Here is a 17,635-nt window from a genome sequence, read left to right as displayed (position 1 = left end):
TTGGTTCCTGCCATCTTCTCGCTACACAAAATCTCCATCTCCCTCCTGGTCCGAGGTTCTGCTCAAAATTTTATATCATGGGAGTACAGAAGTCTAGTCTATGAGTACACATTTTGTCCCAGAGAAAAGCAGAAACACACCAACTTCCTTCTCTTGGGGGAATGGCTAGGGAAATCTTCTTAGAGTTGGTTGGCCAGCTCTCTCTCTTTTTCTCTCATTCACTACTTCATGGAGTAATCTGTTTTGTCAGTGCTGGAGAGGCATCAATGCCTGTTATTGGTGTGAAATAGGAAGAACAAGAATATTCTCTTTGTCTGTGTCTACATTTGCATTCTTCTTTCGAAAGAGGTATGCAAATGAGGCAAATCGAAAATGCAAATGATATACAAATTTGCATATTCCACACCTCATTTGCATATTTTAATTTCAAAATAGCTTCTTTCGAAAGGAAAAAGCCAGTGTAGACACTGCTCTTTCGAAAGTAAACCCCATCTTTATGGGAAGAAGGATTCTTTCGAAGATGGGGTTTACTTTTGAAAGAGCAGTGTCTACACTGGTTTTCTTCTTTTGAAAGAAGCTATTTCGAAACAAGAATGTGCAAATGAGGCATGTAATATGCAAATTTGTATCTCATTTGCATTTTTGACTTGCCTCATTTGCATACCTCTTTCAAAAGAGGGATGCAAGGGTAGACACAACCTTTAGGCGATGAAACAGAGAAACTGGTATTGACGTCGCAAGTAAAAAACTATGGCACAGTACACTGAATACATGTACCTCTGTCAATACGTGTAAAGCATTCAGTCACTATAACTCTTGTTTACCATTGATGACAGAGGAAAATACAACACAAAAATTAACAAAAGTCCCTCTTGCAAAAAGGCAGACCTCTTCAAAGCATATCCCGCATTTAGCATGGAGGGAAACATTTAGAAACCCAACATTCTTGTCTAAATCAACTCTCAAACATGAGCAAACTTTATGCTTGTTTAAAAGTAGACCGTGGTTTTAGTGATCTCTCTTTAGTGTAAATATTTTATTTAACAGATGCTTTCTATTTCTTAAAATTATTTCTTAAACACTTTGGCTGGGTCTACACATGCCCCTTCCTTTTGAAAGGGGCATGTTAATGAGCAGGTTTGAAATATGCTAATGAGGTGCTGCAATGAATATGCAGCGCCTCATTAGCATAATGGCGGCTGCAGCGATTCGAAAGTGCGGCTTTTCTAATCACGCGCCGCCTGTGGAGATGGGACCTTCCAAAAGAACCCCCCGAGTTTTCGAAAGCCCTTATTCCTATCTATGATTGGAAGAAGGGCTTTCGAAAACTAGGGGGGGTTCTTTCGGAAGGTCTCGTCTCCATGGGTGGCGCGCGATTCAAAAAGCCGCCCTTTCGAATCGCAGCGGCCGCCATTATGCTAATGAGGTGCTGTATATTCATTGCAGCGCCTCATTAGCATATTTCAAACCTGCTCATTAACATGCCCCTTTCAAAAGGGTGGGGCACGTGTAGACCCAGCCTTTGAATGCCTCAAATGTTATATCAAATTGTTATATTTTAATTATTTATAATAACTAGTCTTCAAAAATATTAGGGGCCAATCTTTGGTACACTTAAATTGCACGTGTCGGAAACCACATATGATGTGCAAAAGACATTTGAATTAGAGCTTTAAAGCTTCTTTGCACTGTTTTGGTGCTGATAATTCTGTGTGCATGGCTGTGCCTGCCCTATGTCTTTATAACACTTCAAGGGGTTTTCTAACTGTGCCAGTCTTTAACTGTGAAAAAGCAAGCACAGTTTTATGTGAATAAGGAGAGAAGCATCATAGCTTTGCCTTTTCTTCCTGTTAAGCAAACTGAGGGAGAGTGAGTGATTTACAAGCCCTGAACAGGTTATAGGCTACTGTAGCATCAGTATTCCTCCATGGAAGAGGTAATAGATTTATAATCAGATTGAGGAGGTGATGGTGCGCAAAGCTATGGCACTGCATTTATTGCATAGGGCATAACTACAGCTTTGTTTGCTCATGCACCCAACTGTTCATTGCCCCTCCCCCATACACATGAGCCATTCTCTTCTCCTCCTCTGTGCAAACCAAGGCTGTGTCTACACTACAAGATAAGTTTGATTTTTTAAATAAATTAAATTTCTTAACCTTGTTATTATAAATTCAAATTAAATGTTCGCAAAGCTTCTTGAAATTCGACCCACTTTTTTTCCATGTTAAGTTTCTGCATCCCCATTGCCCTGTGCAAGTTCAACAGCAGGAACAATGGGTTGTAGGTACCTATCCCACAGTGCCTTAGCCCAGGTTGCTTGTGGTTGTTTCATGTTTGAATCCCATAATGTAAAGCACTGTCCCAGAATTCAAAGCAGCAGTAACCTCAGGAAAATGAACTGGAGATTGTGCCATTTCCTGATGCAGCATTCCAGAGCAAGCGTGGATCCCCAAATGCTGAAACTCATAGCACACATGCTCTCAGCAAACACACTGGCTGTCATGCAATTTTGCCTTCAATTACACAGCTCAGTGAAGGTTCAATATCACAGTGGTACTGCTGCTGATGACAACAACAATGGCTTGGAAGAGCACATCTCCCAAACATGGTCCAGGAACTCAGAGCTCTGGCTGCCCTGGATGCATTGGCAGCAGTGCAGCAGTGGTTTTGGACTTGTGAGACCAACACACACTGGTGGGACCACATTGTTTTGGAGTCCAGGGATGACCAGCCATGGGTGCAGAACTTTTGCATATGCAAGTCCACTTTTAGGGAACTTTGAGATGTGCTTGACCCCTGCCCTGAAGCACAGCAAGACAAGAATGAGGTCGGCTTTGACAGTTCAGAAGGGAGTAGAAATCACACTGTGGAAGTCTGCAATGCCCGACAGTTACTGGTCAGCGGCAAATCAGTTTGGGGTGGGCAAATCTCCAGTGGGGTCCATGGTGATGCTGGTGGCCCATGCAATCTGTCACCATCTCCTCAGGAAGAGTGTGTCCCAGGGACATGTACAGGCAATAGTGGATGGTTTTGCTGCCCAGGGGTTTACTAACTGTGGTGAGGCATTAGGTGGCACATACATCCCCAGCATGGCACCAGATCACCAGCCTTCTGAGCATATAAACAGAAAGGGATACTTATCCATAGGTTTGCAGAGGTTGGTAGATTACAAAAGGTTATTTCACTGACATCAACATTAGATGGTCAAGGAGGGTTCATGATGCATGCATCTTCTGAAATTCTGGCCTGTACAGAAAGCTCCTGTATGGGACTTTTTTCCTCGATTGGAAAAATCAACATTGGCAATGTGGAGTTGCCTATTATGATAATGGGTGACCCTGCTTGTCCTCTGCTCTCTTGCCTTATGAAGCCCCATACAGGAGCCCTGAACTGCAGCAAGTAACGCTTCAGTCACAGACTCAGCAGGTGCAGAATGTTGGTTGAATGTGCCTTTGGCCATTTAAAAGCGAGGCTCAGGTGCATATTGACCCATTTGACCTTTCTGAAACTAATGTCCCCATTGTGATTACAGCGTGCACTATTTAGCACAACATATGTGAATTCAGGTGGGATACGTTCCTATCAATCTGGAATTCCAAAGCTGTGGCCATAGGCAGGGCTTACTCACAGCCACCTACGCAACCATCCACCAGTAGCCATGCTGAGACAGCAGCATTAAGGGCTGCTTTAAAAAATAGCTTCATGAATGCTATGTAACATACACGCTACCAATGTATTTCTGTGACATAAAGTCAATAAATCATACCATGTCTTATGAATGAATGTTTTGTCTTGGTGGGAAGGGGTTAAGTTGCAGTATGTAAAATGCGGGTGGCAGGCAGCTGTGCTTTCAGCCCTCCCCCAGCTGCCTGGTTCTGTTAACCGCACATCTACTGTGGACCTGGGAATATCAGTGGTCTGCTGTGCCTTCAGCCTTCCCACAACTCACCCGGGATCCCTGTGCCACGCATCTGCTGCAGACCAGGGAGTATCGCTGGGCAGCTGTGCCTTCAGCCTCTCCTAACCCGCACTATGATTTGTGTTCCCTACTCCTGCACGCATCAAAATCACAACGAGCTCAAAGGAATGATTTTATTTTGTGGGGAGGAGAGGTTTGAGTGGAAGGGAAAAGAAGCCTTCTCAAGGGTGCCTGAATAGCTTTTTGCAGTGGTCTTGGGGCTGGAGCAGCAGGCTACCCTTGCCCTCTCTCATCATGTGCAGGGACCACAATGACAGGGGGTGGGCAACCTCTCTTCAGGAGACTCTGGGCAGCAGGTATTGGCTCCTGCATTGCTGTGTTGGGAGTCCATCTGCAGCTGGGAGCACAGGACCTCTATTTGTTCTGTAACTGTTGTTACGAGCTTTGCCACGGCCTCAGTCTGCTTTGGCGCTTGCTGCTGCTGCTGGAAGTCAAGCGTTCTGTGCTGAAACTCACCTTGACTCTGATGCCACTGAACTGTGTTATGAGACCACTGAGCAGTATCCTTTGTTAGCTTAGTGTGCTCTGCTTCATTCCACTCCATGTGCTGCAGGATAACATCCTGCTATGGCTGCCACTGCGGTGCGATGTGATGGGTAAAGGAATTTTAACAAAACGGGTGCATATTTGCAGGCTGGGCACTGCTGAATTCCAGTTCAAATTCTAATTCAAATTCTAATTCAATCAAACATGTTTTGGCTTCCTGTGACATTCTTCCTGCACACCTGGATGGAGACCAGTGGAGAAGGAAGCAGCCATACATGGAGGGTATAGCATAGCTTTGTGGGATACATAAGGACACTTCTGGAGGCTAATAAATTTAAATTACGGCCATGGTGCCTTTTTTTGAGATTTTAAATTCAAAATTAATGCTATAACTATCCCATAATATCAACATTTTGTTATCAGTATTACAGCTCAATAAATTGAGCTAACAGTGTTAATTGCGAAGACAGTGACTTTTAATATTGAGCTAATTCCTTGAAATTCAATTTTATCTCATAATGTAGATTCAGCCCCATTCAGACATCACTCACTGTTTTCTCCATATGCACCCAGCCACTCTACCTCATGTACTTCATAGACATATGCACCCAGCCCCTCCCTGGTCCTGCCCTGCCTACACGTGCAGCTAGGAATAATGGGTAGTGGTAGTTTAGGCTGACTATTGGGAGACAATTTTTAACAATTGAACAGAATGGAATGTAGCTGCCTGGCCAGGTAAGCAGTGAAACATCTTTTAGTGGTAGGTTTTAATTAGAATTTTAACTTTCCTGGCACAGAGTTGGAACAATTCTGCTCTGGAAGGGAGTCAGAGAGCACTTAGGCCACACATTCCAACTGCAGAGAGTTAGCCACGATGATATGGGGCAAACATTGATTGTTTTTTAAATTCTAATTCTACCTGAAATCAAATATTGGGGTTTCCCGCCATAGGTTGAGAGACTGGATAACTATGGAAAGGTTCAAATGTTTGTTCAAACCATAGCCAAATTATCTGAACCTCTGCTAAAACTCTTCCAGCTAGTTCTTGGTCTTGTATTGATTTGGCAATGCAGGGGTGGACAAAAAGGGACAACAGTAATAAAAAAAATAAATAACGCTTTTGTGTTCTCATGGGTTTGGCTTGAGTTCATTTGCTCATTCCTAATTAAATTCTTCGTTGCCTCTCTGAGAATCTTCCATCTTTCGGTGCTCTGGTCTTTCCCTTTTACATGTTTGGGAGGAGAGGAAGGGAGGCAGTTTCACAGAGGACTTAATTTAGAGCTGTATGGCAAATCAGCAAAACAATAGTTTCTTGTGCTTCCTTACATATAGAGCATTTCATGTAAATTAAAGCTGCGAGTGAGGTGATCAGTTTTTCAGAGGTGCAAAATGTTTTGCTGTTTCCACAGTGGGTTTCCTCGTTCAGACTGAATAAACTCTGCCCACACGCATCTTACTACGGACTTTTAATTTTCGTGCAATGCATAACTGCCTGCTTTGGTTATGTGCAGCTTAATTCACACAAAGCAGCCCATTTGTTATGTGCAGAATTTTTCTCTGGAGCTTTTTGTGTGGTAATTGGCCAAGTCAGACATGTGCAGTCAAGTAATGCACAATAGCTAAAAATAAAGCATTAAATGTAGCATGTGTCCTACTGCCCGCCAAAGATCTGGAAATGTTGAGCAATCAGTGCCAGTGCTTGCTGCTGTGAATAGGGCTATGCCAAATTCACAGTCCACTATGACCAATTTCACAGTCATACTATTTGAATATTTGTAAATTTCACAGATTCAGCTGTTTCAGCCTGAAAGTTCATGGTATTGCAACTGTGGGGGCCAGACTCAAAAAGAGATTTTCTCTTTTTATATTTTTCCTTTTTTGTTTGTTTTGTTTTGTTTTGTTTTGGTGGGGGGTGGGAGGAAGCAGGGGTTTGCAGACCTCTACTAGGGAGGGCATGGGATTGCCACCCTCACTTTCGTGCTACCTTCAGAACTGGACTCAGTGGAAGATTGTCACCTAAGTGCCTTGTTGTCTTTAAAAATCTCCCCCATATGGGTAATAAGCTGCTTTTAGCCCTTCAATTTCATCTGTTCCTGCTCTTCCATTTTTTTAAAAAGAGAAGTAAATGGTAGCACAACCACATAGTGGTTCTCAGTGTGAAACTCCCATTAAGTTCATTGGGTGTTCCTGATGTTGTACAATTAGAAAATTGTCCGCTCTCTGCCATTTGTATAAAATGAGTAACGTTACAAGTTCAAATAATGATATGGTGAAATAGATGGGGGTTAGAGAACACGTGATCATACTTTGTGGTCAGATTTGTGTCCTGTGTAGCTGGTCAAAGCTTTTAAACATATTTTTTTCCTAATTAGGCAATTCTTATGAAAATATTGACTTTAAAAGTGTGTTTAAGTCTTTGAAAAAATGGAGATGTTTAATACAATGTTTTATCAAAATTATTGAAAGGATTATGAAAATATTTCATTTAACAGAATTCCACATTCAGTAAACCAAAAAATGTTTATAATCTATTAATGATGCTACTGAAAAATCATGAAATCTTTTAAAATAATAGAAGGGTGAGCTATTTGGAATGCTCTAAAACAGAGGGGCCAACAGACTTGCCAAGAACCAGGGAAAGACGCGGGGGGCAGCTCCACATTCCCAGAAGGGGCAGCAACTTGGGTGGAAGGAGCAGGGCTGGGGCAGCCAGCCCTCAGCTCTGCCTGGAGCACACTGCACCACCTCCTTCCCCACTGCAGGCACCCCTCAGAGCAGCCTGGATTGTGCTACATGGAGCTCGAGAGGCAATTTGGAGGGCCCAGTGCTGCAGCCACCTGTGCTAAGGCAGTAGCAATGATGGTGGTCATGAGCCCTGGGCCCTTTTGAAATGCCGAGCCCTGGGGCAAATCCCTGCCTCTCTCAGTAAGCCTGCTTCAAAAGGAAAGCAATTCATTGCCCCTTTCCCTTCCCAATGACAACCACTGAAGAAAACAAGTCCTTTAGCGCCATCCTTCAAACAATCAATGTATTCCTTGCTGCCATTCTCAAACGAGAGCCACCATCCATTCCAAAGTCCTTGTACTCTTGGTGAGAGAACGTGAGGGCAAGCACCAGCCCCTCCACGTTTGGTTTTAGAAATTAGGTATGAACTCAATGTATTTTGGTCCTCCTCCATATTCTGGAGGACTTGGCCGAGTTGTGACAATATCAGAGCTATCATAGTCCTTGAAAGGTGTACTGCTGCTGTTCTGCTTCACCCCTCAATACCTGACGTGATGAACTGCACAATAGTTAGTGGCTTCCTTCCACCTGATCCAAGCTGCTGCTTAGCCTGTTTGTGTCCGATTATGTGCCTCATTCTGATTGTGCTTGATGTGGCTCTTTGTGGATGTGATGCCCCATGATGGGGTAGGTTTGCCAGTTTTGGCTGGACATGTTCCTGGAGATTTCATCGCAGGACATAGCCTTGAATTAAACATGAGCTTTAATTCCTGGAGATTCCAGGACAATTTTGTAGGTTGGCAGCCCCACATGGGAGTTAAAATCACATTTAACTGTCTCCCAGTGTAAGAGGGAAAGTTGTAGATGTTTGACTGCTGGTTTTCATAACGAATTCAAGACTGTGTTCTTTACGCTGCAGCAGTAACAGAACAGAGTGCATGCCAGTGTGGGGCACTATAGAAAACGTGCTGGATCTCCAGAATCTTTTCTAGGCCTGTCAGTGTGTCTTGTGCATATAGCAGAGCGAAAAAAAAAAACATTAATCTTCTTCTGTCCTCTCCACTGAGGTGTCTACGTACCTAACTTCTGCAGTCTTGAAGTAACATTAGCTTCTCTTTGGGAGCTCCTCCTTAAAACCCGTTAGTACTCCTTATCTGTGAGGGACCCGTTACAGTTCCCCTCAACAGATGCAGCCTGCCTTTCAGTTAATCCTCTCCTTGGCAGAGCATCTCATGGCAAGCGCTATCATTTTCTTGGCTTCGGACCCATCCTGGACTGTGAAAAATAAAATGTTTCTATACCTAGCAGGTAGAATCCTGCACCTTTTGAAATTTTACATTGGTGCTAATGGGTCTAGGATTTCACCTGGAATGTTTTATTAAGAGCAGTACAATTCACACAGTTCTTGGACTAGAAATTCCAGAACTGTTTTGATTTTGGGAGAAAATTTCTGGTAGAAGTTAGCTGAACTCTGAAGTTCACTGAACTTTCTTAAAGATCCAAGCTCATCCTCTGATGCTATCCTAGGTCATTAAGACCACCCGCTCATTGGATTTGATTTTCTTTCAAACTTTATCAGCATGCATACGAAGCTCAATTTTTTGTTATTTTAAATTATGATTATCCACTCTGCAAAGGCATGAGTGAAGTACCCTTGATATAAATTAGGTATTGTACATGACAGTTTAATATTGGCTTTTGTGAATTACTATTTTTATTTATGTGTGATTATTTTTGAGATGTTATCTAAAATAAGGATAGTTTCTTTCTGCAATGCTTTCACTCTCATATGCACCTGCCACACCCCTACTGATTGATTTTAAAGTGAAATTGTCATCTGAGGACATGGTTTTCTGGTTCTTAGCAGACGCTGGGATTGTGAAACATGTTTGGTAGATGAAAAAAGGAGAAACGTAATAGAAAAAAAATTTTTTTCTCTCTCCCAGAGGATTTTTATCAAGGGTTTTGTTTTGCTTTTAGCATTGTTAACATGCTCCAGTGTCCTTTGAATCTCAGTTTATGATTGATTTCCGCACACTAAAAAAAACCCTGTGCACACAAGAGCTCTGGATTCCTGTCATTTTGACTGTGGGAATGACAAGAGATCTTGTACAGTGGAATTTTTCCTGTGTATTTTCAACACAGACTCTGAGGTGAATACTATTAAGTACCATATGCACACACATCCTGCAGCCACTTGACTTCTCAGACCTTTCATGTTATGGTCTACAGGTAAAAAGTGATGAGATAAATTCACAATGACAGCATGCATTAGGTTAAATTAGGTTCAACCTTCTTGGAGGTTGAACAGTCCTAGACATTTTTCAACTTGTAACAGTTTAAAAAAGAAAAAGAAAAGCCATAACATGATGTAGAATACCAGAGGAAGTGTGTTTCTGTGATCTCATCTTGTCTGTCTGCTTAACAGCAGTCTTCCTTTTTGAAAAGTACAACAGAAGCACAAGGTATGACCAGAGAAATAGCCATGTTAGTCTGTAATCTGTCCAACAAAAAAGCAGTCATGTAGCACTTTAAAGGCTAACAAAATAAGCACAGGGTGGAATAATTTAATTAACTGATTTTAATCAGCAGTGTGGAAAACTTGATTTAAATATTTAATATTAATCATGCTTGGCTTTTGTATTTGTTAGTTATTTACTAAAGAGTGGTTGATTCTTTTAATTGGTAACCACTGAAACATGTTGACTTTCTATTTACAGTAGCCTCTCCACTGAAGATGGTCACTCTTTTTGATAATCCAAGGATACATTATGTCTATACACATTTATTTAAGCAATTATTTGGCTTAATATACATTATTCAGATGCATAACTTTTATGTTTTTGTTTTGAAAATGGTGCTTATTGCATTAATTCAGATGAAGATGAGGAGGATACATTTTACTTTCTTTTTTTGTCAAGATGCACTGGAGTCATACTGAAATTCAATTAAATATGTAAAACAGTATTTTAAAAGTGTGTACATAAAACTATTTTAAACATGTCTATGTAAGGGAAAATAAGTTCATAAAAACATGTTTTGTGTTTCAAGCTAACCGATTTATTAAATAAAGAAAATACGATCTGTAGTGGGAACAGAGCTGATTGTTTCTCCTAACCATGTCCTTCAACATTTTCGAACTGGAAGTTGAACCTCGTTAGTCCGGAACTCTCATCCAGCAGTCTCTCTAATCTGGCATGATTTTAGTTAGCCGGATGATCACCTATCATGCGTGTGGCTGTTTCCTCTGGTCCCATAAAGGCATCCTACAATTCAGCAAATTCTCTTGCTCAGCACAGGTCAGGTCCCTAGGGTACCACACTAAAACAGTTCAACCTGTAGCAGAAATCACTATCTCACACTTAATTTCTATTTATATTCATACATTGGAAGAAGAAAAACTTTCCTATTTTTTAATTTCCTGGTTTCTCAAGTTTGAGTGAAGCAATTATTGAATTGAATTAGTTGAATACATTGAAATGAAGAGAAGAAACAGCTATCACAAATTGGTCTAGCACTTCAGACTCTTGTTCTAGGCACTTGGTTTGTCATTTCCACCAGTTCATTGGGTTGTTTTTCTTTCAAACTGCATCAGCAAACATGTATTGCTTAGATACTATTTTTGTTAATTTAGTTGTTTATCCATTCTGCAAAGGCATGATTAAACTACCCTTCCTATAAACTTCAAAAGAATATGACAGTATAATAATGGCTTTGTGAATTATTCTTTTTTTATTTATATATGGTTATTTTGGAGATATCAGGTTCCCTCCTTTGGTCAGGTATACTAGGTGATATCTATTTGTATCTCACGAGTGGATGTATAAGGTATCCAGCAGTCAGTTATCTGGCACCAAAATATATGCTCTCATTAAAGCTAATGACAAAAGCTTTGTTAACTCAGGAGCAGAATCAGGCCCACAGCATTTAAAAAATCAGCATTTGCCAAATGTTACAAGTAACTGTGATAATTTCATGTACTCCTTTGTGGTAATTGTTGGAAATACTGAATTCAATTATGACTCATTTACTAACAACCCATCTGAGAAATATCAATGAATCTGCTTTATGAATGGGCATTGCTGCTAATACAATTTGGAAACTAAGCACACTTTTCTCTCTGTTCCTTCCTTTGAAGACAAAGACAGGGATTTGTCTGCTGCAGGATGGTAATCAGGAGCCTTTCAAAGTGCGACTACACTTAGCCAAAGACATTTTGATGATCCAGGAGCAGGATGTGATCTGTGTGTCTGGTGAGCCTTTCTATTCTGGTGTAAGTAATCTTTTATTGCTTCCATTAAGGATTATTAATAAATGAAATAACAATGTATAGATTTTATAATTCACCCAACTTTGTCTGCCCTTTGATGGAGCTATGTTTAAGCATATGCAAATGTGGTATCTCCAGTAAGAACTTATCTGTACTGGTTTAGCAAGAACCTGCGACGGGTAGCAGTAAAGTGTGCCCTTCACTGTTCAGTTAGAGGGTATGGTTTGAATGCTGAGTCCATCATATTTTTGGACAACTGGATAACATAAATAATGATATGGCTAAAGTTTTCCTATGTGACGCTTCATATGGTGCAAATCCTTGAGAGAAATTAAATATGTGAGTTGCTGCTTTAAAATCAATAGACTTACAATGTCCTAAAAGTCAACTATTTTGTTAGGTGCTTTGATGGAACAAGATCTATAATGATGCCCTCTCCTGATATTGGTTGCATAAGATAGTACCATGACACTGGACTCCAGTTAGGTTCACTGGCTGTGCACTGGCTATCAGTTTGAGTTCAAATGGAGCCGTGTATCAGTGTTAGGAGTCATTAACTCCAATTCAACACTTCTAGTAACAGAGTCTTCACTGTATGATGTGTTACCACACTTGGTTGTTAGGGGACAGATGTGCCAGAAGTATTTGCATATAAGTGATATGTTGAATTTAGCAGGCATGAGCCAATATCATTCTGTAGTTTAACAGGGTACTATAGGCAATACTCCAGTGACCTTTAGAAACTGTTAGTTCAAAAACCTCAAGTAAGAATATTATTCTCTGGCAGCCTTTTATACCTGAGATATTTATATTTGTATTTGTGTTTGAATTTACATTTACATTTATATTACATTTTAGATGATGGTTCCAAAACAAGTGAAACCATGTTACTATTCATTTTTATTGACTTGTACACAGAGACAATAATTATATTTCAAGAGGATTTTGGGGGTTTATTCCCAACAATTATACATTCTTCCTTCTCCCATTCAGCTAAATGAAGGTATCACAAGAGTCCATGTAACATCTGGGCTATATTTACAAGGGCAGCAGCTGTTGACAGAAGTCATTGTCAACAGAGAAACCTTGGCAGTGCCACTGTCGACAGATTGTTTCTACACATAAAAGCAGATTAAAAGATCAAGCCACTCTGTTGACAGAGAGCAGCCACACTGCCCTGCTCTCTATCAACAGAATGTCTGACCAGAACCTCTGCAGACAGGGCTGCCCAGGAAACTGGAAGCCCTCTCTGTTGACGGAACTGTCCACACGGTCACTTTTTTGACGAAACAGTATTGACAGAGGTGCTGTGCCTGATCTGGAACAGGGATAATGCTACCATCTGAACAGCTGAGTTTTCTTGACAAACTCTTGACAGGGAGCTTTAGCTGTCACTAATGTCACAGATCACTTTCGACAATCAACGAGTTTTGTCAATGAAAGGGCCATTCTCTCCACAGAAGCTGCCTGTAAAATGTGGCCCTTATGAGAGAGAATTACACAGTGGCCATGTTTACACTAACCAAAAACTTCAAAATGGCCATGCAAATGGCCATTTTGAAGTTTACTAATGAAGCACTGAAATACATATTCAGTGCTTCATTAGTATGCGGGCGGCCGTGGCACTTCGAAATTGACGCGGCTCGTCCAGATGGGGCTCCTTTTCGAAAGGACCCCGCCTACTTCGAAGTCCCCGTATTCCCATCTGCTCATAGGAATAAGGGGACTTCGAAGTAGGCGGGGTCCTTTTGAAAAGGATCCCCGTCGGGACGAGCCGCGCGGCGGCAAGGTGCATCAATTTCGAAGTGCCGCAGCTGCCCGCATGCTAATGAGGCGCTGAATATGTATTTCAGCGCTTCATTAGTAAACTTCTAAATGGCCATTTGCATGTCCATTTCGAAGTTTTTGGCTAGTGTAGACATAGCCAGTGTCTGTATCTGTTAATTTTCTAGGACTGCCGTACCTATTAATAATAATTGCCCTGTGCCCTTGTATTTTAGAGTGTCTCTAAATAAAATTGTAATAACTGTCACATTCTGGGATGCAGTCCAGGCCATCGTGGGCTTGTGTCATCACCTGCCCGATAACCTTTGTGCCTGGCAACCTGGGCTGCTCCCAGGCAACCTTCAAACATGCAGGTCATATACTGAATGTCTGTGTGCTACACAGCCCTGGTGCAGCAGTTCTGACTCCAGCAGACTGCTCTGCAGTCCATATCTCCGCTCTGGTTTTCACCAACCTTTCTCACAGGGTGACCTCAACATATGCCCAGTCCCCAGATGTCCCCAAAAATCTGTTTTCTGCAATGAGTAGCCCTCTCCTGGACAGCTCAGACATTAGGGCTGATTTAAGAAATACACTGGAGTTACCAAAGAGTTCATTTTAAAAACAGCACGGCTTTGACTTTGATGAAAACTAAAACAGGCTTATTGCCAGAAGAAGATAGGCTTGGACATGAATTCAGCTATAAGAGAGAAGACTAGAAATAGTAGCAGGAAATAGAAGTGAAAACAATCATTTAACTATCTAAAACCTAATCTGGCAAGTATGAGTTTAAAGGTTTGCACAAGACCACTGTTCTCCTTGTAGCCTTCTAGGAAGATGGTGACTGAACCTCTCCTTGGTCACAAGTATCAGAGGGGTAGCTGTGTTAGTATGTATCCACAAAAAAACAATGAGTAGTCCTGTGGCACCTTGTACACTAACAGAAACACTGGTGCATAAGCACACTATGCATCTGACAGATCTTTTCTATGAGTCTATAAGGTGCCATAGGAGTTCTCATTGTCTCTCCTTGGTCAGGATCTTTCCAATAGTGTGACTGTCATTGTCTTCATGGGTTAAAGAACTTGAAGATTTCTGCCTTTTTCTTTAATAATCCAATGCACCATTGAAGTAATTCTCCTGAAGGTTACCCCTCCAAGTAAAGTTAATTGAAACAGTGAGAAAGAGCACATGGAATGTGAGGGTGAAGGAAGCTCCTCAGTCTTCTTTCCTCCACTTGTGTTTGCTAAAATGCAATTGTTCTGTTTCCTGCTATCTCTGCCTCATGCTCTCCCGAGGACTCTGTTTACTCTCTTTGTATAAAATGAGGTAAACACACATAACTTTAGTTACAGTAGGCCCATTTAACAACTTTTTCCAAGGCTGGTTTGAACATAGCTAATATACAGGAGGAATTCGTATCTTTACATATCATGCTGAAAGATACATTTCACCATTATTGACTAGTGAGGTATTAGTTTTCAAGAGGTATTTTGCACAAAGATTGTTACAATTGCATGTAAGAACATAAGAACACTCATGCTGGATCTGACCACAGTTTTATCTAGTCCAGTGTCCTGTCTTCTGCCAGTGGTCAATACAATGTAATTCAGAGGAAATGAACGGAGAAGGGACTCAAGTGTTCCATCTCCTGTCACTCATTCCCAGCTTCTGGCAGAGGCTAGGGACTACATCCCTGCCCATCCTGCCTGCTAACCACTGAGGAACCTATCCTCCATGAGTTTATCTAGTACTTTTTTGACCCTATTATAGTCTTGGCCTTCACAACATCCTCTATATAACCTACCCATTCTCTGTGGGGCCTGCCTCTCCTATTTGAACTGTCCATTATGCCTAATACCAGGGTCTTGATTTTTCATTCATTGTTCATTCTGCAGATATGCCCAGATAGCTATAACTTCCACTGTGCAACCTTCTGCAGTAGGTGCTCTTTCAGCTGTATCTTCCTATATAATTCCTCATTGGTAACCTTGTGCATCTGCCCTATTCTCAGGATCTTTCTATAACCACTTCTCTTGAATGCCAAAATCCTTCTCCTCGAATCTTTTGTTATCACCCCGTCTCACATCTGTACAACATGCTGCTGAAAACATATGTTTTTCAAGTTGCTAAGCTTCATTCCTAATCTAATCATTTTGCTTTTCCCGATCTTATCCATCACCTTCAGACTTACTCTTGTTTTGGCTAGTCCAATCACTATTTCCTTCTTATAGTCTAGATCATATGTTATGGAGCTCCCCAAATATGTGAGCTTCTCTGTTTTCTCTAGTTCGATCCCATCTATGCTGATCTTCCTTCCTATTTCCTTATCTCCAAATACCATTGGCTCTGTGTTATCAGTGTTCATAATTAGTCCATACCACTTCCCTTCCTCGTTTAGCACCTGCACCATTCTCGCTAGCTTCTCTTCATCTTCTTCAACGATAACTATATCATCCGCAAACCCCAAGTTGTTCATTCCATCCCATGCACAGATCTCCCTTCTACCTCTTCCTTGATCTTGTCCATCACTATCTCTAGGTGCACGATGAAGATATATGGTGATATCGGATCTCCTTGTCTCATACCTCTACTTGTTCAAAACCAGCTTCCCAACTCTCTGCGTGTTCTCACCACTGCCTCCGTATTGTCATTGATATCCTTCAACAATTAATTTCATGGGGTAACCCCTAGTTCTTGTGTTATGAGAAGAAGTAAATAGAATTTGTTTCTCCACATCAGTCATGATTTTATGAACCTCTGTCATTTCCCCTTTTAGTCATTTCTTTTCCAGTTTTACTAATCTCTCTTGATATGTAAGCTATTATATACCTCTAATTTTTGTTGCCTTCTCTTGAACCTTTTCCAATTCCAGTAGTATTTTTGAAATATAGTGACCATATCTGTGCATAGTAATCAGGATGTGGGTGTGCTATAAATGTATTTAAAGGGAATAAGATATTTTCTCTCTTGTGTAGGGGGCAAATAGAGATGTATTCTTGGCCACATTTCCTCCATTGCAAACCTCCAGGACCTACAGGCGGGCACTTAGAGCCCTCTTTCCTGGTAGGAAAGAGAGAGCTTGAGGTTTGACCTGCATTCTGGTAGGCTGGTTTCAAGTGGATCATATTCAGAGCTACAGCAACCAAACTTGGTGAAGTGCCTGCAGTTACAGGGCAGGCAGTGCCAGAACCACTAACTAGTTTGGATTGTATCCCACCTTTGTGAACTGTGGCACCCTGTGATAATAACAACATAAACAACACATACCAAAAATCTGCCAATAAAATGTCATTATTAAAATAACTGTCCTGGACCTGCCTGCACTCCCCTGCAATTCTCCACTCAGTAAATTACTCCCCAGTCTCTACTAACCCTCTCAGTCAAAAAAAAAAAGTCAGTGGCTGAACTATTTAGAGGCATATAGGGAACAGATTAATGGGAACAGAGTTGTCTAAAAGCCCCTTCACATCTTTACAATAATCTTAATATGAGTAAATAAATAGGCCTCCATATGTGAACTGAAAGGATATGAACACACTCTCTATAAATACTGCTGTTTACATGCACAATGTGATTTCAGTTATTGGGTGTTCATTCCTGTGAATGAAGTGTGTACATCACTGTTTGTTGATTTGGTTCATGAACTGTGGCTGTCACTTCCATCAGTCGTGGAGTGCTGTAATAATATCTGTGGCTATACTTTCCATTCTATAGACTACCTTCAGCAGCACATTGACCCTTCATAAACCCAGGCAGAAGATTGTTCCCTTGATAGTATCACACTGCAGCACTGCCACTTCACCAGGCCAACTCTGGGTTTATTTACAAAAGATGTTATCATTTCCAAAATGATTTTCATTAAAATGCTGTAACACCTATTACTTATGCTGAACATGGCATTTTAAATGACTTCATGACCTGCACATATATTTCATTAAACAGGAAGGCTTTCCCTTACAATTGTTATCTTCTATCTTTTCAGAAGATTCTTGAAGACAGAAGATAATTGTAAACATTTGCAACTGATTTGCTTCCTTGATTATCCTGCCCCAGATTAATTGCATAGTTTATATCAATATGCATATGCTTTCTATCAATGTGGTGATGATTTTCTGTTCTCTTAGCAGTGCCATTTTGGGGTTAGACACTTTTGAGCCCTTTACCCTGATTTCATCTGGGATTAAGACCAAGTACTAAATCAATAGGTTCATTCTAACTCAGGAGGATAAACATTTCATGGACTGTTAACTATCTTTTTGTTATAGGCCATTCAGATAATCTTGAATCATGTTCTCTAAGCTGATTAAACTGATCCAATGGGGCACCTCTGCTCTTACGCATTAGATTTATTTTGTTGAGTTGTTGATGAGTATTAAGGTGTTCTCTGTGTGTCATTCTAGTTAATA

At 41.0% G+C, this 17,635-nt stretch overlaps 1 protein-coding gene across 1 annotated transcript in view; it reads left to right on the top strand.

The window, feature by feature from the left end:
* SNTG1 (syntrophin gamma 1) overlaps positions 1–17,635 on the top strand; it is a 628,960-nt gene that overhangs the window by 318,810 nt on the left and 292,515 nt on the right. The window contains exon 4 of the mRNA XM_074987189.1: positions 11,331–11,465. Coding sequence (XP_074843290.1) covers positions 11,331–11,465 — 135 coding nt within the window. The remainder of the gene's footprint in view (positions 1–11,330; positions 11,466–17,635) is intronic.

The sequence above is a fragment of the Carettochelys insculpta genome, chromosome 2 (genome assembly GCF_033958435.1).
Source record: "Carettochelys insculpta isolate YL-2023 chromosome 2, ASM3395843v1, whole genome shotgun sequence".
Taxonomy (NCBI): domain Eukaryota; kingdom Metazoa; phylum Chordata; order Testudines; family Carettochelyidae; genus Carettochelys; species Carettochelys insculpta.
Note: the sequence above shows the minus strand (reverse complement) of the source record. Positions and strands in the feature narration are given on the sequence as shown.